This window comes from Penicillium cataractarum (genome assembly GCF_028827025.1).
Source record: "Penicillium cataractarum strain IBT 29864 chromosome Unknown utg000007l, whole genome shotgun sequence".
NCBI classification, from domain to species: Eukaryota; Fungi; Ascomycota; class Eurotiomycetes; order Eurotiales; family Aspergillaceae; genus Penicillium; species Penicillium cataractarum.
Genome location: NW_026622743.1, coordinates 1634379 through 1658442, shown reverse-complemented (window position 1 = coordinate 1658442; position 24064 = coordinate 1634379). Strand labels below are relative to the sequence as shown.

The 24064-nt window shown below is 45.9% G+C and overlaps 4 protein-coding genes across 4 annotated transcripts; all 4 read right to left on the bottom strand.

Moving 5' to 3' along the window:
- Nucleotides 1–1977: 1977 nt before the first annotated feature.
- Nucleotides 1978–4728, bottom strand: N7496_008243 (uncharacterized protein; the record flags this gene model as incomplete). The annotated part of the gene is made up of 4 exons (XM_056701162.1): nt 1978–2552; nt 2611–3355; nt 3420–4130; nt 4192–4728. 4 exons carry the CDS (start codon nt 4726–4728, stop codon nt 1978–1980), a joined length of 2568 nt encoding a protein of 855 aa, XP_056553225.1.
- An 11957-nt stretch (nt 4729–16685) lies between these two features.
- On the bottom strand, nt 16686–17663 carry N7496_008242 (Ty1/Copia family ribonuclease HI; the record flags this gene model as incomplete). Its single annotated transcript, XM_056701161.1, has 2 exons — nt 16686–17252; nt 17319–17663. 2 exons carry the CDS (start codon nt 17661–17663, stop codon nt 16686–16688), a joined length of 912 nt encoding a protein of 303 aa, XP_056553224.1.
- A 1752-nt stretch (nt 17664–19415) lies between these two features.
- N7496_008241 (uncharacterized protein) lies at nt 19416–19781 on the bottom strand (the record flags this gene model as incomplete). The annotated part of the gene is made up of 2 exons (XM_056701160.1): nt 19416–19659; nt 19687–19781. 2 exons carry the CDS (start codon nt 19779–19781, stop codon nt 19416–19418), a joined length of 339 nt encoding a protein of 112 aa, XP_056553223.1.
- A 408-nt stretch (nt 19782–20189) lies between these two features.
- On the bottom strand, nt 20190–20866 carry N7496_008240 (uncharacterized protein; the record flags this gene model as incomplete). The annotated part of the gene is made up of 3 exons (XM_056701159.1): nt 20190–20451; nt 20590–20769; nt 20838–20866. The coding sequence occupies 3 exons, from the start codon at nt 20864–20866 to the stop codon at nt 20190–20192; spliced, it is 471 nt and encodes a 156-aa protein (XP_056553222.1).
- Between the last annotated feature and the right edge of the window lie 3198 nt (nt 20867–24064).

Sequence of the window (24064 nt, the reverse complement as noted above, 5' to 3'; positions counted from 1 at the left end):
ATAGTAGGACTACTACTACTTCCACCCCCGAGATCTTGCTGCACCGGTTGGTTGAATGGGATATCTATATCTTCGAGGATTTGATTGATCTCTTCGTCGTCAAGAGTATCAATCTGCTGAGATAGATTGGTCTCCTCATAGATTTGGATGCGTTGATTGGGTAGCGAAGGATTGTAGGATTCTTCCTCGTTGAATTGGACGTCTCGTGCACGAATTACACGTCGTTTAGTAGGTATCCAGATACGCCAGATGTTATAGGCTTCATAACCTACTAGATAGCCAATAGCAGCACGTGGTGCTAGCTTAGCTAATCTAGGTAGCTTAGTAATACGTACATAAGCTTTGCATCCAAAGATTCGAATGTGTGAGAGATCTGGCTTTGCCTGTAGCCAATATAGTGCGTTTTCACCGAGGTAGGTAGCAAGCGCTTCGTGTGGGGATTGCCAATCTAGTGTGCTGTGAGGTAGGCAGTTTTGAATATAGACGGCAGTTCTAGCTGCTTCATGCCAAAGATAGCTTAGTAGGCCTGAATCGATAGTCATCTGCCTAGCCATCTTTGAAATCAATGCACCATATCGCTCAGCGTAGCCGTTTTGGTCAGGTTAGTAGGGCGGTGTGATTTCTAGGTAGATACCACGTGATTATGCTTCTTGGTCGAAGAATTCAGATAGAGATCTTTCGTCATCTGAATGGATAGTAAGCACGCGTAGGTTGAATTGGTTGTTGATGAAATCGATCTGGTCGCAGAGAGATTGTGTTGAATCTGTCTTAGTAGATAGATCTTCCGCCAGTTGGTATTTAGTGATAGGATCAACAGAGTGAGATAGGTAGGTTGTTTTGCCTAAGGATGGTTCGAAGTGTATAAGATCCCAATACAGAGATTCAAAAGGGCGATTGTACTGCATAGGTCGTCGAGAGATTTGACGATGCGAATTAGCCAGTTTGCATGTCTCGCAGTGGTTGATAGGCGAAGATATATCTTTAATAGTAATGCCTGATGAGTGCTCTGGTAGATGCGATAAGACGTCCTTGCCGACGTGTCCTAGTCGTCTGTGCCATAGGTCAATTGTCCCGTCTAGCTGCTTCTTGGTGTGTGAAGAAGATAGGGCAATCTTGCTAAGTTGCTCAGTAAGAGGTAGGTGAGAGGTAGGTGAAACTTGAGTATGGTTGGCAGTGGTTGATCGGTTAGTGGTTGAATCGTCCCATCGAATTAGGTAGATGCCTGATTTCGCGTTGAGCTTGCAGATAGGCGTTCCGTCCTTCTCTTCTAGTAGGCAATCCTTGCCATTCAGATAGATACCTGCGCTAGCAGCTCTTTCTGCAGAGATCAGGTTGATGTGGAATCCAGGACAATAGGCAACTTGTTTCAAAGGGAAAGTGGTTCCATCAAGAGATTCTGATGGTTTGACAGACAGTTCGCCATAACCAAGGATAGTGGTTTCAGTGTTTCCAACCATGACAGAGGACACAACGGGCCTATAGTTTGACAGTAGGTCCCTATTATTCGTGACATGAATTGATGCTCCGGTATCATAGCACCAGGTGTCGTTCTTCTTGGTAGGAATCCTGATTGTGCTCATCGCAACACCATCTTCCTCTCGAAATAGAGTCTCGACTAGGCCTCTGCACGGGACCGGAAAGACCGCACCCAAGACCGCATTAGACCGCACCGCGCGGTCTTTGGTCCCAGACCTTGAGACCGCTGGGCGGTCCTACATTTTTAGGGACCGCACCACTGCGGTTTGGTGCGGTCCTGCGGTCCTGCAAACAAGCAAAACATCTTAGACCCAAGGTATGCATAATTTATGTAGAAGTCGCCTGTATTTTTGAGTATTCTGCTTTCAAATGATATTTAATTTTATATAATTCTGAGGTAGGAGTAAAGAATAATTCTTTGTTTGGTGTCTGTTGATTTCTACCGAAAAAGCGAGGATTGACTGATTTCCTTATGAATAGCTTATGTGGTTCTTGTTTCTATTAAAGATATACAAAATCCTCATCCTGTCTCAAGCGCTTTGGAACACGCCCAGATGAACGCCTCTGAGTAGTCCTCCCTTCTTCTAAGTGGCTATTATCAGGCAGGGGAACCTCATCGTCATCATCGTCAAGTTCAAATAGCTGATCCGGGGTAGCCCTTCTCTTTCCAAGCGCTCGCGCACTAGGAAGTTGGATAGTTTCGGCAGAATCTTCAGTAGTGGATAGGTCTTCCTCGTTATCACTAATTGGATCAAATTGTTCCTCTTTCTTCTGGGCGTCCTTCTGCTCTTTCTTTGCTTGCTTCTCTTGCGTAGAAAGATACTCATCAACTAGGGCAAGCTGCTCTGACTCCACGTCAAATTTTGTTGTACACATAAACAACATCAATTCCTTGATTGTCTGCGGTTTCAGTGAGCCCCGGCGATAATGGCAGATATCACGCGCAGAGTTAAATAACCGCTCAACGCCAGAACCACTGGCTGGTGTTGTAAGGATGTCTCGAGCAAGGCTTGCCAGAATAGGATATTCATTTTGGTGTTCTTTCCAGAAAACGAGAGGGGTTGCTTCGACAGTACCTAGTGAGGGTGGTATAAGAGAAGGAGTATATAAGAAGAGGTATATAGATTAACTTACTACTTCTAAGATACCGTGTAAGCTCATCTGGAGCCGTCACGTTTGACTGAAGAGATACAGTAGGTCTCAGAAGGATATCAATGTCAGAGACGTCTTGAATTGTGGGCTGGAGAGTTGATGTAGACTGTGCCTCTTCGTAGCGCTGCCGGTAAGGCTGAATGTAAGCCTCTAGCGACTGCTTATAGCGAGGCCCCCAGTGAGGTTCCCATTCAGATGTTGTGAAGAACTCTAGCTTGTTCCGTGGTCCTAGGATAGTCGCAATTGCATAGAGATCACCAGGAATATCATCAGTCTTTCCATAATACTCTGTAAGCTTATCGCGCGCACGGTCAAGCGCGGACTTCATCACTCTCTTCCAACCAACCTTCTTTCGCGCTAGCTGCACTTTCGCCTTATCAATATGTGTGAATAGGGCGTTATAGATACCAAAGACGTTATGGATAGTCACGTCTGTAGTTGCCGAAAGAGACGAAGTGAATTTGAAGAAGGGATAAGTGATTGACAGAAGATAGTCAACTTGTCGCCATTTATCTCTGTCTATCTTTACATCAGCGAGGTTGAATTGGACACAGAAGTCATCAAAGGCAGACTGCAATCGCCGGGCACGCCTGAGCATGAGGAACGTCGAATTCCATCGTGTCCGAACATCTTGTATAGGCATAAGCTTAGGCTCTTTCGTCTGAAGCCTTATGAAGCTCTCGCGGCGCTGGGGACTTTTGTTGATGTAGACTGCTACCTTCCGAACCTAGAATATAGTGCGAGTTAGTAAAGAAAGAGAGATAATAGTAAGAGATTAGAGAGAGCTAGACCTTGTTCAGAGTATCCACGATCTTTCTATTCTCTTGCCGAGCTATATGCCCTTTCTCGGTCCATTCAATCTCTTCCCTCTCGTTTCCTGGGTTCGCGTCCATCTGACCAAGGAGCTCCTTCAAACTGAGCTGTATAACATGTGCAATACATGGTATACGAATAACCGGTATACTACTAGGTAGCTGTAGGGATTCGACGACCTCTTGAAGGCTACCGAGTAATGTTCCGTTATTAGATGCGTTATCAGTAGTAATAGTTAACACCCTCTCAGTAATCCGATGCTTCTCAAGAAGGTCAAGCAGGACAGTGCTTAGATAGGCCCCCGTATGTGAGCCCTGTAGAGGTTCAAAGCCAAGCAAGAGCTCTCGGTAATTCCACTCTTGGTCAATGAAATAGCCCGTTATTGCCATAAAAGCTTGGCGAAATGGTGAGGTCCAGCAATCTAATGCAATAGAGAGCTTAGCACTATTAGGAAGCTTCTGTAGAAGAGTATACTGGCGTTCTTCCACGATCTCTTGAAGATGACGGCGGACTGTGGTTGCAGTTGGGATTTCGGGGAAGCAGGGAGCAAGCCGGGCCATCTCAAGAAGGGCGCGAAATTCAGGATGCTCAATAAGCTGGAAGGGTAGCCGCGAGGCAGCAATAAAGGTAATTAACCTTTCCATCCAAGCTTGCGGCGTAAATGATGCTTTACGAGACGACAGATATGCCTAGAAGGGGTATTTTATAAGATTAGTAATAATTAGAAAAAGGTAGACTGATTATCCATACCCCGTTCTTGATAGCCTTCCTAATATCTTGCGACTGAGTCGGTCCTCTCCGACAGGTACCTACTTGCGAATAATGCCTATTCATAGTAGATGTTCCCCGGCGCTTATCGGCAGGATGGGCAAGGATATGGTCGCAATTCTTGCATATTACCTTAGGAGACCCATCCTGGATAGTAGCGACCTGGTAGAAGTGGTCCCAACATTCTGCATTGCGTCTACCCTCAAAGATATTCCGTTTCATCTTACTTCCATACTCCGTCTTTAACCACCAGACGATGAAATCCTCATTCGCCATTTCTGTCCAGAGGATATAGTTTTTCCTTTTAGGAGGACCAACGCGTTCGAGTGTTTCTGGGATAACAGGAGGAATCGCCGGTCGGAGTAAGTTCACGTTAGGAGTAGAAGTTGGCGTTTCGCGCCCGTCGAGGTTAAACAGCCCATCAGATGTGAAGAAGGAGAAAGTATCTCGTGGATTATCCTCAAAAGCCGATGAGGGATACTGATCAGAGAACTGAGAGGAGGCCTGACTCTGTAACATTTTGACGAAATGAGTATAGGATAGGACGGGGGAGGTAAAGGACTTAAGGAGATACCTGCTAAAATATTTCCGTCTACTAGAAAAAGCTGAATAAAGGATTTTCTCTAGGAGAAAGCTATAGGCATGATTTAGATAGATCAAATTGAATTGTAATAGTGATTAGGCAGTAGGCTCCACTTTACTACAATCCGATAGGATAAGGGCTACGAAGACCGCAGAAGACCGCATAGAACCGCAGGAAAAACCGCGATAGACCGCATAGAGGGCTGCAAAGACCGCAGAAGACCGCATAGACAGCTAGTAGGAAATACTATGATTGACCGCAGAGGACCGCAGAGAACCATGAGGAGGACCGCACAGGACCGAAAAGGACCGCTAGAAGGCCCATATAATAGTATAATCCTCCTTTTCTTTCTAAGTCTACACTTCATATCAGAGAAACCAATTTTGAAAAGAGATTATTATGATATATTAGTAGTAGAATATAGAATTTCAAGATAAATAGTTAACTAGAGAATCTAAGCTCTCTGATAATACCCTTAATACCTATTTTAGCTGTATGTAGGGGGTTATGTACACTCAACGAAGAAGTCTCAGATGAAGATAGGGTCAGGTACTGATATCGAAATATATATTTCTTACCTCATACACCTAGCCAGCAATAATTATTACTAAACCTCTCTATTAGAACTTAGAAATATACTAGTACTGGCAGGTCTAGGTATTTTAAATAGTAGATTTTCTATATACGAGTATATTTCATCTGTTTTCATAGTGGCTGATGCTGAAATACAGTAAATGTTTATGAAGGGACCAAAACAGTGTTTAATAACAGTAATTAAATGGGATGAATCATCAATTTATGTAGCCGAAAAGAGAAGGTCTTGGTAGAATTATGCAATTGCGGTTCACCGTGGTGAAGACCGCAAGGGACCGCGGTTCACTATGGTGCGGTCTCAACCCCCGAATTCGAGACCGCAAGACCGTGCGGTCCGGTCCGCGGTCCTCGACCTAAGGACCAAGACCGCACCATGCAGAGGCCTAGTCTCGACCTATTGTTTTGGTATATAGGTAGAGAAAGCGTCTCTAGCAGTTGAATTGGCCGAATTAGTCGAATTAGTCGAATTAGTCGAATTGGTTGAATTAGCCGGTTGGTAACGTCGAATTACGCGTTGGTAGGCTATCTTGAATCCTCTAGATTCATCGCATCGCTTCTCAAATCGCTCTTGGACCTCTGGGTCAGGTTGCCACCCCCTAGGTCTTGCCTTAGGATTCACATAGCGACACGTCTCAAAATCGTGGTTACCAGTATTAGGCATACCCCCACAAGGGCACTTCCTTCTTCTGGTTGATTGTGTAGGTCCTTCTTCGCCTGATTCGTCAGGTTGACGTCCTTGGTAGGTCGTATGTGCGATAGGTCGTCTTCTACCACTGCTGGTTATGGTAGGCGGTCGGTATTGATCGACGAATTGATTAACCAGTTCGGTCAGGGTAGGTCTCTTTAGACCCTGTAGGATTGTATTGTACCAGAAAGTGTAGAACCCTTGGTCGCTAGGTTGAATTGTCTCTAGGAAATCGTATACTGGAGATAGATGGTCTTGGAAGTAGGCAATTGCTGCTTTCTCGCCTTCCGATTGGCTAATTAGCCACTTCTGACCCCATGTAGGTAGTTGAGATAATTTGGTTGGTGGAGCTTGTCGTTTTAGCTCATCCCAATCGCGTAAGATTTGACGATTCTTCGATTGGTCGGATAGGGCAAAGGTAGCACGTAGTTTCACTATAGCTTCGTGTGCTAATAGGCCATTAACGATTTGACGTCCTTCTAGTGTAAGCGAGGATCGGATGCCTTGCTTGAGAGATTCGATAGATCGAAGATATCGAAGGTAGTCTAATCTTGACGATTCGTATTCACTTAGCAGTATCTTGTAGATAGCTAATTGGTCAGACGTAAGGTCGATAAGCCTGAGTAGCTATTCAGGAAGATTAGATGTGTATGTGTTAGTAGGGTTTCTGATCACATCAGATATCTGTGGTTTAACTGGTTCCTGAGGCGGGGTAATCGGTGCGGATTGGTCCGGATCGGCATATTTCCACACATTATTAGCTAGTGCGTGGTCTTTGACCGCAGTGATCCATAGAACCCAGTGTGCGTAAGATTTTAGTGGGTAGTGAAGCCAGGTGGCTTGTTGCGTGGTTAAATCCATCGCTTCTGTGTGGGAAGTGAAGCGATAGTGAGAGTAAAGTAAAGGAAGATTGAATTGAATTAGTTAAGTGGTTAGAGCAGAGGCGTCGGGCTCATAACTGTCGGACTCTAGGCGGTGACCATAAAGTCGTGGTTATACACACAAGACGATAGTATGCATAAAGATTGGTAAATACTCAATAGTGTCTGAATACACGGTTATGAGTCTATCGGTCGTGCGCACTTCTATGAAGGAGAAGTACCACGATTGTGGAAGAGTACCACTGATCTAGAAGAGAGATCACAAAGGGTGATAAACTTGATTCAATTTAACTAGGAAACATAGCAGTATTTATATCACAAGAAACATAGCAAAGGATCACATGATAAATCAACAGAATCAGAGTGTTGAGAGTCTCTTGCTTAGGTAGGCAATCATATGCGAGATCGTTGAGGATCAATCTGTTAGATCTTTATAGAAGAAGATCTATATGTAGAGAGGGGTTATATGAGTGGGTCCTTCGTCATGTGACCCCACAACATCCACATGTTGACAGAAATTATCCGGGTCGTCCGGGTCTATCTACGATATCTAGAATAAATTCCGGGCCTATATAAACGCGGTACTTATATCCTAATAATCTCCTAATATAGCGGTTATAGCCTATAGAATTATTAGCCTATACCCTCGAGGAAACTTAGTAAAACCTACGGGAATATACGTCGAAGCGCGAGAGGAATACTAGCTATACGTAACTAAAGCCTTAGCGTCGTAGATATATTCGATAGAGAAGGTATCAACATATGGACGTTATGGGGTCACATGACGAAGGACCCACTCATATAACCCCTCTCTACATCTAGATCTTCTTCTCTATAAGATCTATCGAATTGATCCTCAACGATCTTACATTGAATTGCATACTCGCATTAAATTGCCTACTGTCAACATATGGATGTTGTGGGGTCACATGACGAAGGACCCACTTATATAACCCCTCTCTACATCTAGATCTTCTTCTCTATAAGATCTGTCGAATTGATCCTCAACGATCTTGCATTGAATTGCATACTCGCATTGAATTGCCTATCTAGGCAGGAGACTATCTAACACTCCAATACTTTATCCTTTCTTATGTGATCTTCTACCATGTTTCCAAGATATAAATACTGCTCTGTTTCCTAACTAAATTGAATCAAGTTTATCATCCTTTGTGATCTCTCTTCTAGATCGGTGGTACTCTTCCACAATCGTGGTACTTCTCCTTCTTCATGAGAAGTGTGCACGACCGATAGACTCATAACCGTGTATTCAGACACTACGTTGAGTATTTACCCTTATACACACTATCGTCTTGTGTGTATAACCACGACTTTATGGTCACCGCCTAAAGTCCGACACCTACCTAGGCAGGAGACTATTTAACAATCTACTTTCTTACTACTTCATATGATCTTTTACCATATTTCCTAAGATATAAATACTGCCCTGTTTCCTAGCTAGATTGAATCAAGCTTATCATCCCTTTTGATTGTTACGCGGAGCCAACCGGTCACTGTGAGTAGAGCTTCAAAGGTTATACTTGCCTAGTTCCACTGCGGATTCCAAGAGTATCTCGCAACCGTACCGTTGCTATGCAAAGCCTTACGTCGGGTTCGGGTCCTGTTGAGTATCTTGCGGAACGTGCCAGAAGTGCGCGCCAAGTAAGTCAATCACTAAGTGTTACCACTGAGTGAATCCCCTACTTGTAGGTTGGGTTGTCTTAAAGGTGAACTGTGTAGTGCAAAGTACTAAAGGTAGTAACCAAGTAACAATGTATGATTGATCGCGAAGAACTAAATACATGATGCTGAATGAATGTCCTTATATATCCAGTCCTTCCTATCAGGCGATGAGTTCGGGACTCATCGCTTGATATCTTCCGGGCTCATCGCCCGATGAGTCGTCACGTGGTTTGGTTGTTCCTGTAACGCAATAGTAGCGTTACTTGTTGATCATCTTTCGACTATGAGGCTGATCACGTGACTGCATTGGTCTTTGTAACGCAACAATTGTCCCCTTGTAACGTTATCCAATCCGATTCCTTGCTGACTGATCCAAGTTGATTGGGTATCAGTGTTCCTTCCCCCCGCATTAGCGTCGTTGCGTGAGAGTTCCGTAACATTGATCTCTCTTCTAGATCGGTGGTACTCTTCCACAATCGTGGTACTTCTCCTTCTTAGAAGTGCGCACGACCGATAGACTCATGTCGGACTCTAGGCGGTGACCATAAAGTCGTGGTTATACACACAAGACGATAGTGTGCATAAGGATTGGTAAATACTCAATATAGTGTCTGAATACACGGTTATGAGTCTATCGGTCGTGCGCACTTCTATGAAGGAGAAGTACCACGATTATGGAAGAGTACCACTGATCTAGAAGAGAGATCACAAAGGATGATAAACTTGATTCAATTTAACTAGGTAACATAGCAGTATTTATATCACAAGAAACATAGCAAAAGATCACATGATAAATCAACAGAATCAGAGTGTTGAGAGTCTCTTGCTTAGGTAGGCAATCATATGCGAGATCGTTGAGGATCAATCTGTTAGATCTTTATAGAAGAAGATCTATATGTAGAGAGGGGTTATATGAGTGGGTCCTTCGTCATGTGACCCCACAACATCCACATGTTGACACACCCCCTCAGTTCTCGATGTGAGAGCGGAATGAGAGCAAAGTGAGAACTGAATAAGAGGAAAGAGAAAGATATGGACTAGATAGGAGGTGGTATCTCCATGCCTATTTGTCTGATGAAATCGTCATGCTTCTGCCTAGGTAGGCGTTTGGTAAGACCGTCTGCGGGCATGTCGGTGGTTTTGACCCATTGGACAGATAGGCGTTTTGCCTGCACCTCTTGACGAATCCATAGGCGGTTGATATCCACGTGACGAAGTTTAGTCTGAAAGACTGATTTTTCGCGATTCAATAGGTCAACGGTTTGCTTGTTATCGCAATTCAACACTTCTGGTTGGTCGGTATTGAATTCGATGAATGAGAAGAGACGTTTAACCCAGTATAGCTGTTTAGCTGCATGTGACACAGCTAGTAATTCAGCTTCTGTGGTTGACGTGGTAATCGTCTTCTGCTTGCGAGATTTCCACTCGATTGGACCACCAAATAATGAGAAGATGAAACCTTCTGATGACTTCCTATCAAGATTATCGGCAAAGCTTGCATCGGACGAAGCAGTGAAGATCTGGCTATCTGATTGGCTGCCACCAAAGCAGATCGCTAGGTCTTTCGTGCTATATAGGTAGGAAATCAGATGGTCTACTGCAGCTAGGTGCTTCTCATCACAGCGTGTGAGCGATTTAGCTAGCAGCTGATTGGCGAAAGCGGTGTCCGGTCGTGTCCAAACAGCGGGGAAAAGGGTTGAACCACACTTCTGCTGGTATAGTTTGATAGTTGATGGGTTGATTTGACCAGTGATCGGATCAAGACGTTGATTGCTGACTAGTGGTGTATTAGGCGGTTTTCTGCCTAGGAGGTTGAATTTAGTAGCAATCTTTTCAATATAGGCTGATTGGTTTAGCCAGGTCTTTCGTCGCTGTCGGTCGCGTATAACTCGAATACCGATGAATTGGGTAAGTTCGCCACAGTCCTTCATCTCGAAGCGTTGTGAGAGAAGTTGCTTTATCTGGTGAGCGTGCAAGCTCTCACTCTTGTGGTATGCAGCCAGGAAATCGTCCACAAATACCATAATAACCATGCGATTATCAGTGTAAAGCGCAGGGTCTTCAGGACAGGATTTAAAGCCTAGTGAGAGAAGTATCTCTTTCACGTCGTCTTCCCATCTCTTACCAGCGATTCGAAGACCATATACTGCCTTATGTAGGCGAAGGACCTTAGTTTTTCGTCCTAAACCTGGTGGGTACTGGCAGTACACTTCTTCTTTGAGATCGCTATTCAGGAAAGCGTTAATAGCATCCATCTGAAAGGTCTCGAGGTCAAAATGCGTGATGATCGCTATGAGCGTGCGAAAGGTCCTAGCAGCAAGCGTGCTAGTGCGTGGATCCTGGTCGTCAGGTTTCTGTGTGTCTCCGCGTACGCATAGACGCGCTTTGAAGCGTGTGAGGTATCCTGATTCGTCAGATTTATAGGCAAAGACCCATCTCATTGGTATGAGCTGGTGGCGTGGGCAATCTGATTGGTTAAGATCTTTGCAATTCGATTGGTGTGTGTATCTGACGAGATCTTTGTTGATAGGTTCGAATGCGTGCATATCCAGAAGCTTATTAAATTCGATTCGCATAGCTTGTCGGAATTGGCTTTCGAAAGGATGACTAGCTAATTGGTGGTAGCTAGGTGGTGGCGGAGGAATTGATGAAATCGCAATCTTTGGTTGTTGGTGTTGATTAGATGAGAAAGCTTGGATATAGGTTATAAGGGATAAGTGAGGGCGTTTTCTCTCACTTTCGTCGTCGGTTGAATGGGAATCTGATCGTGGGCGTTTGGTTGGTATATTGAGAGATTCATATCCAGAAGGGTCGAAGTTTGTGTTGTCAATTAAGACGAAAGGGACTATATCCTCTGGTTCTGATTGGCTAGAACTTATCGATTCGTCTGATTTCGGTTCAAGCGGCGGTGTGATTGGTTGATCTCCGAGGATTTCGTCTGTTGGTATGGGTATGGCATGATCGATATTGATAGTAGGACTACTACTACTTCTACCCCCGAGATCTTGCTGCACCGGTTGGTTGAGGTTGAATGGGATATCTATATTTTCGAGGATTTGATTGATCTCCTCCTCGTCAAGGGTATCAATCTGTTGAGATAGATTGGTTTCCTCATAGATTTGGATGCGTTGGTTGGGTAGCGAAGGATTGTAGGATTCTTCCTCGTTGAATTGGACGTCTCGTGCACGAATTACACGTCGTTTGGTAGGTATCCAGATGCGCCAGACGTTATAGGCTTCATAACCTACTAGATAGCCGATAGCAGCACGTGGTGCTAGCTTAGCTAGTCTAGGTAGCTTAGTAATGCGTACATAAGCTTTACATCCAAAGATTCGAATGTGTGAGAGATCTGGCTTTGCCTGTAGCCAATGTGGTGCGTTTTCACCGAGGTAGGTAGCAAGCGCTTCGTGTGGGGATTGCCAATCTAGTGTGCGGTGAGGTAGGCGGTTTTGAATATAGACGGCAGTTCTAGCTGCTTCATGCCAGAGATAGCTTGGTAGGTTTGAATCGATAATCATCTGCCTAGCCATCTTTGAAATCAATGCGCCATAACGCTCAGCGTAGCCGTTTTGGTCAGGTTGGTAGGGCGGTGTGGTTTCTAGGTTGATACCACGTGATTGTGCTTCTTGATCGAAGAATTCAGATAGAGATCTCTCGTCATCTGAATGGATAGTAAGCACGCGTAGGTTGAATTGGTTGTTGATGAAATCGATCTGGTCGCAGAGAGATTGTGTTGAATCTGCCTTAGTAGATAGATCTTCCGCCAGTTGGTATTTAGTGATAGGATCCACAGAGTGAGATAGGTAGGTCGTTCTGCCTAAGGATGGTTCGAAGTGTATAAGATCCCAATGCAGAGATTCGAAAGGGCGATTGTACTGCATAGGTCGTCGAGAGATTTGACGATGCGAATTAGCCAGTTTGCATGTCTCGCAGTGGTTGATAGGCGAAGATATATCTTTGATGGTGATGCCTGATGAGTGCTCTGGTAGATGAGATAGGACGTCCTTGCTAACGTGTCCTAGTCGTCTATGCCATAGGTCGATTGTCCCATCTAGGTGCTTCTTGGTGTGTGAAGATAGGGCAACCTTGCTGAATTGCTCAGTGATAGGTGTAACTTGATCGTGTGAGACAGAAGTAAGAGATAGGTGAGAGGTAGATGAAACGTGTGCGTGGTTAGCAGTAGGTCGGTCAGTGGTTGAATCGTCCCATCGAATTAGGTAGATGCCTGATTTCGCGTTGAGCTTGCAGATAGGTCTTCCGTCCTTCTCTTCTAGTAGGCACTCCTTGCCATTTAGATAGATGCCTGCGCTAGCAGCTCTTTCTGCAGAGATCAGGTTGATGTGGAATCCAGGACAATAGGCAACTTGTTTCAAAGGGAAAGTGGTTCCATCAAGAGATTCTGATGGTTTAACAGACAGTTCACCATAACCAAGGATGGTGGTTTCGGTGTTTCCAACCATGACAGAGGACACAACGGGCCTATAGTTTGACAGTAGGTCCCTATTATTCGTGACATGAATTGATGCTCCGGTATCATAGCACCAGGTGTCGTTCTTCTTGGTAGGAATCCTGATTGTGCTCATCGCAACACCATCTTCCTCTCGAAAGAGAGTCTCGACCTGTTGTTTTGGTATATAGGTAGAGAAAGCGTCTCTAGTAGTTGAATTAGTCGAATTAGTCGAATTGGTCGAATTGGTCGAATTGGTCGAATTGGTCGAATTGGTCGAATTGGTCGAATTAGTCGAATTGGTTGAATTAGCCGGTTGGTAACGTCGAATTGCACGTTGATAGGCTATCTTGAATCCTCTAGATTCATCGCATCGCTTTTCAAATCGCTCTTGGACCTCTGGGTCAGGTTGCCACCCCCTAGGTCTTGCCTTAGGATTCACATAGCGACACGTCTCAAAATCGTGGTTACCAGAGTTAGGCATACCCCCACAAGGGCACTTCCTTCTTCTGGTTGATTGTGTAGGTCCTTCTTCGTCTGATTCGTCAGGTTGACGTCCTTGGTAGGTCGTATGTGCGATAGGTCGTCTTCTACCACTGCTGGTTATGGTAGGCGGTCGGTATTGATCGACGAATTGATTAACCAGTTCGGTCAGGGTAGGTCTCTTTAGACCCTGTAGGATTGTATTGTACCAGAAGGTGTAGAAGCCCTGGTCACTAGGTTGGATAGTCTCTAGGAAATCGTATACTGGCGAGAGAGGTTCTTGGAAGTAGGCAATTCGTGCTTTCTCGCCTTCTGATTGGCTAATTAGCCACTTTTGACCCCATGTAGGTAGTTGAGATAATTTGGTTGGTGGAGCTTGTCGTTTTAGCTCATCCCAATCGCGTAGGATTTGACGATTCTTCGATTGGTCGGATAGGGCAAAGGTAGCACGTAGTTTAACTATAGCTTCGTGTGCTGATAGGCCATTGACGATTTGACGTCCTTCTGGTGTGAGAGAGGATCGAATACCTTGCTTGAGAGATTCAATGGATCGTAGGTAGCGAAAGTAGTCTGATCTTGACGATTCGTATTCACTTAGTAGTATCTTATAGATAGCTAATTGGTCAGACGTAAGGTCGATGAGCCTGAGTGGCTGTTCAGGAAGATTAGATGTGTATGTGTTGGTAGGGTTTCTGATCACATCAGATATCTGTGGTTTAACTGGTTCCTGAGGCGGGGTAATCGGTGCGGATTGGTCCGGATCGGCATATTTCCACACATTATTAGCTAGTGCGTGGTCTTTGACCGCAGTGATCCATGGAACCCAGTGTGCGTGAGATTTTAGTGGGTAGTGAAGCCAGGTGGCTTGTTGCGTGGTTGAATCCATCGCTTCTGTGTGGGAAGTGAAGCGATAGTGAGAGTAAAGTAAAGGAAGATTGAATTGAATTGGTTAAGTGGTTAGAGCAGAGGCGTCGGGCTCATAACTGTCGGACTCTAGGCGGTGACCATAAAGTCGTGGTTATACACACAAGACGATAGTGTGCATAAGGATTGGTAAATACTCAATATAGTGTCTGAATACACGGTTATGAGTCTATCGGTCGTGCGCACTTCTATGAAGGAGAAGTACCACGATTATGGAAGAGTACCACTGATCTAGAAGAGAGATCACAAAGGATGATAAACTTGATTCAATTTAACTAGGTAACATAGCAGTATTTATATCACAAGAAACATAGCAAAAGATCACATGATAAATCAACAGAATCAGAGTGTTGAGAGTCTCTTGCTTAGGTAGGCAATCATATGCGAGATCGTTGAGGATCAATCTGTTAGATCTTTATAGAAGAAGATCTATATGTAGAGAGGGGTTATATGAGTGGGTCCTTCGTCATGTGACCCCACAACATCCACATGTTGACAACTCATAACCGTGTATTCAGACACTACATTGAGTATTTACCTTTATGCACACTATCTTCTTGTGTGTATAACCACGACTTTATGGTCACCGCCTAAAGTCCGACAGAAGGGCTAGTCTTCGCGGGGATTCCAGTCGATAATCGCGGTACGGATATAGTATATATACTAGAGGATTATTATATAGACTAGGTTATCCGTAAGGGGACGAGTCCTAGCGCGGGGTCGTCGAGGTATCGTGAGGGTTTCTAAACTAAATCGAGGGGTATTCGTTAGCGAAAAGACGCGTTATTATAAGGTTTTAGGGGAAAAGGGAGAAAGTTTATAGAGGTATAGAAGAAGAAGGGGAACGAGAAGGAGAGGGGGTCTCTTTTATAAATAAAGAAACGCGATATCTTCATTTACCTTATCCCACTAGTTACCCTTTCTATCTATATACCTCTAATTAGCTACTCCGTTACGTAGTTTTTTACCCCTACGTATTATTTATATCTTCCCGTCGCTCGTGGGCGAGCGAGCCCTTAGAGGGGGGATAATTATTATGATATCCTAATATTAAGGCTATTCGTAGATTAATACCCTAGGCCACACGGGGCCCTGTGACGATTGAGCGACTGAGTGAACTGGTCAATGCGAGTTTGATGGAACTTTCCACATGGGAGTTTCCGGGCAGGTACAAAAGGGCGCGATCTCCCACAGATAGAGGATCTTCTTCTTCTCTCCTCTCTAGATTTAGTTGTCTTCGTTGAATGCACCGATCTGAACCCTGTTCTATCGCCTGGCTGTAACAGGCCCGGGCGTTCTACCGAGAGGGTACCGACCCGGCGGTCAGTCGATAGCTCCTCGGTGGCGTATCTAAAGGGCTACCCTACAGGTAGGCCACGTTAGCTAGTTACACAACCTTTTAGCTCATACACGCTTATACCGTGGTTACCCCTCTTCTAGTTCCCTGCTTTGCATGAGAGACTATATATAAATTTGGGACCTTGAGTAGTAGGTTCAGACTCCTCAAAAAAACAGTCTTGCCAACAATCTGACTTAGTGCTTTCCTCCTTGCCTAACCAACTGGTTACTATCCAGACAACTAGTATCTTAACATAAAACTAGTACAGAGTACGGAAAATCAAGCCCTCGACCCGTTACGGAGATATATTCTATCTAGTTACACGCGAGGGATAATTTAGTAACTCGCGACAGTAACGATATCTATTTAACAGACTATTATCCTAGTAATAAAACGTTATCGAGCCCTATCTCGCCTATTCTGCAACAACAAAAGTAGGTAGTGTCTAGATCAGAGGAAACGGATTCACTAAGAGATTTATCTACGTTATACTCCGTATCCGTTGTTATACCTATAACCCGGTCCTATAGACTACTGTCAAGATATGTAGGATTGGTATAGACTAGTATGCATATGGACGAATGAGAACTATCGGAATCATACAGAGAAGGTTGATTGATTGAAGAAAGGAAAAGGACTCGAACGAATGGGAAAAGGGGCAGGTTGAGCTATCCCATGGCGGTGTAACCAGGTATTCAAGTGACCATACCGATGGTCAAGGGTTACCCGTATATTACATACAAATACATAGGAAATCTGGGATGGAAGTGACCAATCCGAGGTCACTGTAATGAATCTCTCCACTTTTCCACGACACACCCCCTCAGCGGAAATCCCTTTAGAGTTTCGCTGGACCATCAGTTCAATCTCTCCAAGAGATATCTAATGTCCTCCATGCCTAGTTGCCTCACAAATCTGGCATGCTTTTGACGAGGAAGAAGTTTGGTAAGACCGTCTACATCCATCTTTGCAGTAGGGACCCAATCCACTGGGATCCTACCGGCTTGCACTTCTTGCCGAAGCCAATGCTGATAGATGTCGATATGTCGAAGCTTAGTGCGCAGATGAGGTGCTTCCTTAGTCAATAAGGTGATCGTCTGCTTGTTGTCACATTGAATTGAGACAGGGTGACCCGGGTTGAATATAACCCTCTGGAAAATCCGCTCCCACATACGCATGGATTTGCCAGCTTCGGAGATAGCCAGCAATTCAGCTTCGGTGGTACTCGTTGTAACGGTCTTTTGCTTCGCTGCCTTCCAATCCACCGGTCCGCCGAAGACTTTGCAAAGATATCCACCAGAGCTCTTTCGATCGTGATTATCCCCGAACGAGGCATCGCTGCAGAACTGTACACTAGGCAAATCACTAGTGCTTCTACGAAAGCAGATGGCGCGGTCTCTAGTCTGGTACATAAAGGCGATCACCTATGAGATCGCATGCAGGTGGTCCGGCGAAGGATTGGATAGGAATTGAGCCAGATGGGAGGTTACCTTAGTAACGTCCGGTCTGGTGATAGTGGTGGCATACTGCGCAGATCCTACCTTGGAGGAGTACTCCAATCGGTGTTCGTTGGTGGCCATTCCATCAAAGGGCTTAAGATTGGCGATGTTAACCGGAGGAGCTTCGAGTCTTCTTTCTCCAGTTAGATGGTACTTATGCGTAATTACTGATAGGTAGGCATCCTGACACAGCCAAATTGCACCTATTTGACGGTCTCGGAGGATGCGGATACCAAGAAACCACTGAGCTTCGCCCATTAATCGAAGTTCCCACGCCTCATTGAGCCTTTTGGAGACTTCCGCTGCCTCTTTTCTCTGCGAAGCGTGGTTAAACATGATCAAATCGTCCACATAGAAGATTATGATAATCCCCTCTCTCACGAATAGGCACATATCCTCATATACTACCTAGAAGCCCAGTATAGTAAGGACCCTCGAGGCTTCCTGTTGCTAGAGCCTCGGTGATTTGCGAAGACCGTACAGTGCTTTGAAAAGCTTCTAACACCTTGTTCTCCGGTTTTGCGAGAACATCCCAGGAGGCAGTTCTATATACACTTCATTAGGAAGTTAGCTATTTAAGAATGCATTGACTGTATCCCATTGAGCAGTATCGAGGTTGAAGTGGGCAGCGAGGGCGAATACGAATCGAGCTGTTCGTATAGCCAGGGTTGCTAAGTACTTCTCATCCAGAGAGACCCTCTCGAGGTCCCCTCTCACGCAGATTCGGGCCTTATGTTTAGAAAGAAGTCCATCACTATTAAACTTATAGTTAAAGACCCATTTCAACGGTAAAATCTGCACTGATTAGTCCGTTAGTTTGTCAACTTCGACAAAGGCTTCCTTCTTGCGTAGGGTCTCGATTTCTAACTCCGCAGCTTTCACAAAACTCTCGCAGTGCGGATAGTTCATCATCTCTGACCAGTGCTTTAGTTCTAGTGGTAGATCGTCCCTAGAAGACACTTCTTGAGACCTAGAGGAGCCTATTACAGTGGAAAACGCTAACAAAACGCCTTCATGAGTATCTTCTTCCTGTCCACCATGTACCACGGCTACCATTGTAGCGAGATAGAAGGTTCTCTTGCGAGCACGCTTACCAGTGAGGATATTGCTTTTAGAGAAATCTGCGTTGATATCTCTACGTATAAGGTCGCCCCTCGCCCGGTAACCTAGCGGTAGTGGTGAATCAGTATCTAAATCGTCTTCAAGTTGACACTCTAGTTCAGAGCGCAGTTAATCATCAGGACTTATCCTTGACAAATCCACCCCCTCAGCTAGGGTCTGAACGGCTGCACCCCCTGACTCCGCCTCCCCCGGGAACGCTCCAGGGACCCCTTCAACATTCGATACAGGCCGAAATCCGCGTGCAGGCGATAGCGCCGGCGTCGGCAGTTATGGTATATCAAGTTTCAGAGAGGAGAGGGGTGCGCTCAGCGCCTCCCCTGGTCCCTGAATCTGGGGTCTTTCTGTCGTTCCTATGTCGGTTGCCACGGGTAACGGTTCCTCGTCTTCGGAGCTTTCAGTCTCGACTTCACCTCCCATGCCCACCCCCCAAGGGTCTATCTCGGGGATTTAAGCCATTTGAACAGGCGGTAATCCTTGGCCGTTATAGCGAATAGTCTCGTCGAATACTACATCTCTCTCTTCGCGTACTACGCCGATGGTTAGGAACCAGATCTGCCAGATATTGCTAGCTACATAACCAACCAGGTATCCCAATTAAGCCCGAGGCTCCATCTTATCCTTATAAGGGATCTTTCGCATGCGTACCCATGCGCCGCAACCGTATATACGGAGATTCGCAAGGTTTAGGCGTACTAGTGGCTCAGGATTCTTCGCTAATATTGCTTCTGACCAGGGTACCACAAGGTTGCCGTTCTGCAGCATCGTGGGTGTCCGATTCAAGATATACGCTACTGCCCGGATTACCCAGGGCCATAGTGTTTTCGGCAAATTAGCATCCGCAAGTAACGCCCTTACGACAAGGATAATAACACCTCCCGCTCTCTCGATGAACCCGTTCTGTTCAGGAGTGCCCGCAACGCTTCGTTCCCATACAATCCCTTCTTACGCGATATAATCAACGAAGGCTTAATCTAGCGCCTTCTCTCTATCGCTTTTGAAGACTCGAATATCCATACCGAATTGGTTTCTGCAGAGGGCAAGGGCTTCTCGGATAGCCTTCACACAACCGTTCTTGTTCTTATGCGTGTGGGTTATGTGAAAACGAATACCCTCGAGGTAGAGATACGATAGCCACTTATCCCCATTAGAGGCTTCGTCTAACTGAATAAGGTCGAAGTGAATACGGCCAAACTTGCCATACACCTTCGATCTTTCTGCAGGACGACGGGAGACTTACCTCTTTACTTTAGTGGCGTGACAGGTAGCACACAATTCAGGATTTAATAGTGCGTTTTCCTTGGTAGCTTCCTGGATTTCAATGCCATCCACCATCTCTGCAAGCTTCTCTATACGCCTCTCGGCGATATAGCCAAATCTCCGGTGCCAGACCTCAGTCGTTACGGTCTCACTTAGGGCTTTACCGGTAAAGGAGACCCCTTGGGTGGTAGAAGGGGCTACCGCCCTCGCATCCTCTAAGATATAGAGATCGAGGAGTCTTATACATCTTGCAATCTCCTTCCTACCCTTCATAACCCCTAGTAAGGCACTATTGAAGAAGAACCCTCTCTTAGCGATATCTAACACGGAAACTAGGTTAGTCTGGAAATCAGGCGCATACCAAACCTCTGGTAGAATTACCCAGACAGATTAGCCAGTTTTCGCGGTCAAAAGGACCTTTGCCCTTCCAAATCCAATAGCGGGTGCGCTGCCCTTACCCAATCCAATGAGTCGATGTGCTGGTTAGTAGGTCTCGAATCTCGTGCGGTCATTCGTGACGTTCACATTCGATCCAGAATCCAATATCCAACTATTCCTTAATGGATACGTGATGGCTGCGTTTACCACTGCTGGAGAGACCGTAGCGGCATAGAAGGATATCGTCTCCATAGGGAGATCTGTATCGCCGCCGATAGCGAGATTGGCTGCACTACTAAACTCCGAGGCTCTCTGCTTCAGTTTCTCTAAGATATCATCCCTCTCAGACTGCGGAAGCTTCTGGACCCTATTTCGAATAGCATCTAGGGTCTCTTGCTTAACCAGGTATCTCCACTTCCTTATGAGGATCCAACAGGTCTTTGGACCGTGACCTACCTTCTAGCAGACTACGCAAGGCTTTCTTTTGGCCAATTGCCCTACTTACGCTTGTGGTATATCGGCCTTTTTGCCGTTGAGAGTGGCGTTAAAAGAGACACCGCTGGATTGTGCCTTCTCTTCCGGCCGATGGGCCCTGTACTCGTCAAGGATACCCACAAAGGTGATTTCGAGCTCATAAGACCTAAGCTTATTCTTCCAAAGGTCATAGAAGAATGGGTCGTCATCCCTAACAGAGCGTAAGAAGTCCCAAATAGGTGCCCGGTCCTTCTTACATCGATCTGATTGATAACAGACGTCCGGTACGCCTGCTTCTCGAGCCTCATAGTACAATTTTGACCAGGTTAAGAGCCATTTAGCCTAGTCCATATTACCCTTCGGTTCGGCAATCATAGATCTCCAGGTCTCTCTCAATCTCAACCAACGGTCTTCCTCTCCAGTGGCAAATCGGCCCTTAAGAAGCTTCAATTGCTCTCGAGGACTGCTAATACCGAGTATCAGTTCATCAACGTCCCGGTCAACTCGCTAGATAATCAATTAGTTAATTTTAGCCAGCCTTTCTTTGACCTTATCCCACTACTTTTGCTTCTTCTCATACGCCGATACCAGGTAGGTCAGATATGCCCTCTCGTCTGCCGAGAGGTCTAGCCAATTAGCTACACTTGGCCTTACCGTTTGGATATCCGGCGGTTAAAGCCCCTTTGGGATTGTTGATATCTCTTGATCTGAGAGGTCGGGGTCTATATACTGCCAGACTTCTTGAGCCTCAGCTACAGCTTTTATATGACCCTTCCACACTCTCCATTGATCCTTGTGGCGGAGCTTGAGATCCCACTCCGTCCCGGTTGACGACAGTTTCTTATCTTCCATGTTGGTCTTCCCAATATAACTACACGATCCTTCCGTCTTCTCGAGGGTCTCAGGGCGATTGAACGGTGCGGCCGACGGTCAATCTTATAGGGGTCCTCGGGGGTTCGAAGAGGCAAGCTTGAGGAAGCGAATCGACAGATACCAGAGCAATTGGAATTGTTGATATCTGATTTAACCCAATCGTGCGATCGGGCTCATAACTGTCAAGATATGTAGGATTGGTATAGACTAGTATGCATATGGACGAATGAGAACTATCGGAATCATACAGAGAAGGTTGATTGATTGAAGAAAGGAAAAGGACTCGAACGAATGGGAAAAGGGGCAGGTTGAGCTGTCCCATGGCGGTGTAACCAGGTATTCAAGTGACCATACCGATGGTCAAGGGTTACCCGCATATTACATACAAATACATAGGAAATCTGGGATGGAAGTGACCAATCCGAGGTCACTGTAATGAATCTCTCCACTTTTCCACGACAACTACTAATAATACGGCCCACTAGAGCGGGCTCCACGTGTTATAAAGGAAAAAGAAAAACTCGAGTAAAGTACCCTTATAATATTAAGAGCGATGATCCTGACGACGATGACTATATAGATAGAAACGATTCTAGTGTTAATATCGCCGTATTACTATATCTAACGAAGAGGCCGAGACGAACTACTATAACGAAGATCCAGCCCGCTTAGGCTCAACGTGAAAGCCCGCATCGTATGTTTTCCTCTCTAGCTCCAGAAGAGGAAACTACAAATCCACGTCACGGTACAAGTTTACAGGATATATAAACCATTCGCATCAGAGGCTTTCTCACGCGGTAAACGTTTCTATCTAGAGTTATCTACTCCTGTACCTTCGAGGAAGATGGGCATCCTTCTTATCCACATGGGCCGACGAAAGCTCCCGAGTACGAGGAAAGCTTAGTCAAGACAGGACACACCACGCGGCCTAGCAACAAAAAGCCATTAGCGCATGCGAGTCGTTTCCTGTCCACTAAGGACTAACTCTTGATAGAACTGAAGGAAAAGCGAAGTCTCCCGTGGAATCGGATCGTGAAGCATTTTCTAGGGAGGACGAAAGGTGCTCTTCAGGTTCGCTATAGTGTTACGGACCTCAAGAGGCGCGGGGGCCGCAGTTATTTGAGGACAACGGAGGGCCAATCATCCCACGGACGCTAAGGATTAGCGTTGTCACGTGCGTTTCGGTATACTTGGGCGAGCCCCGGCAGGGCCCCAAGGCAGACACTCTGGGCGGAAGCCAGAAACGGCCTACGGCTAACCGTCACAACCAATACCCGCTTACTCCATGAGACGGTTAGCGCGACGCAGGAAACGGCCACCATTTTACCAACACCCAGATTACACCACAAGTGCAAGGACCCGGTAAAACCACACGTGACGCCAAGGATATACTCCCAGCGTGACTCCAAGGAGTAGGCGATGGGGTATACGGTGACTCCAGATCTACTCCCAGGGAGTAGGTCGGGAGTAGGAAGGGCTAGATATATAAGGACACTCATTTCGCATCATGTATTTAGTTCTTCGCGATCAATCATTCAAGTTACTAGGACAGCACCTTTCCTACATTGTTACTCGGTTACTACCTTTAGTACTTTGCACTTCACAGTTCACCTTCAAGACAACCCAACCTACAAGTAGGGGATTCACTCAGTGGTAACACTTAGTGATTGACTTACTTGGCGCGCACTTCTGGCACGTTCTGCAAGATACTCAACAGGATCCATCCCGCAGTAAGGCCTCGCGAGGCAACGGTACGATTGAGAGATACTCTTGGAATCCGCAGTTGGAATTAGGCAAGCATAACCCGTGAACATTCTAACTCACAGTGACCGGTCGGCAACGCGTAACACATTGATCGCCCTGTCTTTGAACCGTGAAGCAAAGTCATCATGGCAGGCAACGACAGCATCCCACGAGGAAAGACTCCTCGCCCTCCAGCGGCGCGAGAGGACGACTGGGAGGACGAGCAGGAGAGAAAGATCCAGGCACTTCAGGAAACCATCAAAAGACTTGAAAGCAACCTGAACACCCTGGGAGGCAACTACAATGAACATGCAGCAAGCGTGAAGGACCACATGGAGCAACTCCATGCACAGGTCGTCGCTTCTGCACCAGCGACTGCTATCGGAGCACCGAAGCTTCCAAAGGCTGAGACCTTTGACGGTACACGAAGCAAGCTACGAGGGTTCCTTACTCAGATGGACATCCATATCGACGTCAACAAGGGACGCCTCATTACCGAAGGAAGTAAAGTCATCTTCGTGTCAGCCTACCTCAGAGGACAGGCGTGGGATTGGCTTGAACCCTACATCAGGGAGTACTACGAAAAAGTCAACACCGAATGGTCTACCACCACTCAAGCTATCTTCACTAGCTACACCACGTTCAGACAACACCTGGAACGAACTTTCGGTGACATTGACGCCAAGAAAACAGCTGAGCGAAAGCTGAAGCGCATCCGACAGACCGGATCAGCATCAACCTACACGGCCGAATTCATGCAACTTGCAGCGATATTGCAATGGGAAGACTACGCTTTGATCCCGTACTACGACCACGGACTCAAGCCGCACATCAAAGATGAACTCGCACGAATCGACCGACCCGATACCATGGAAAAACTCATCGACACA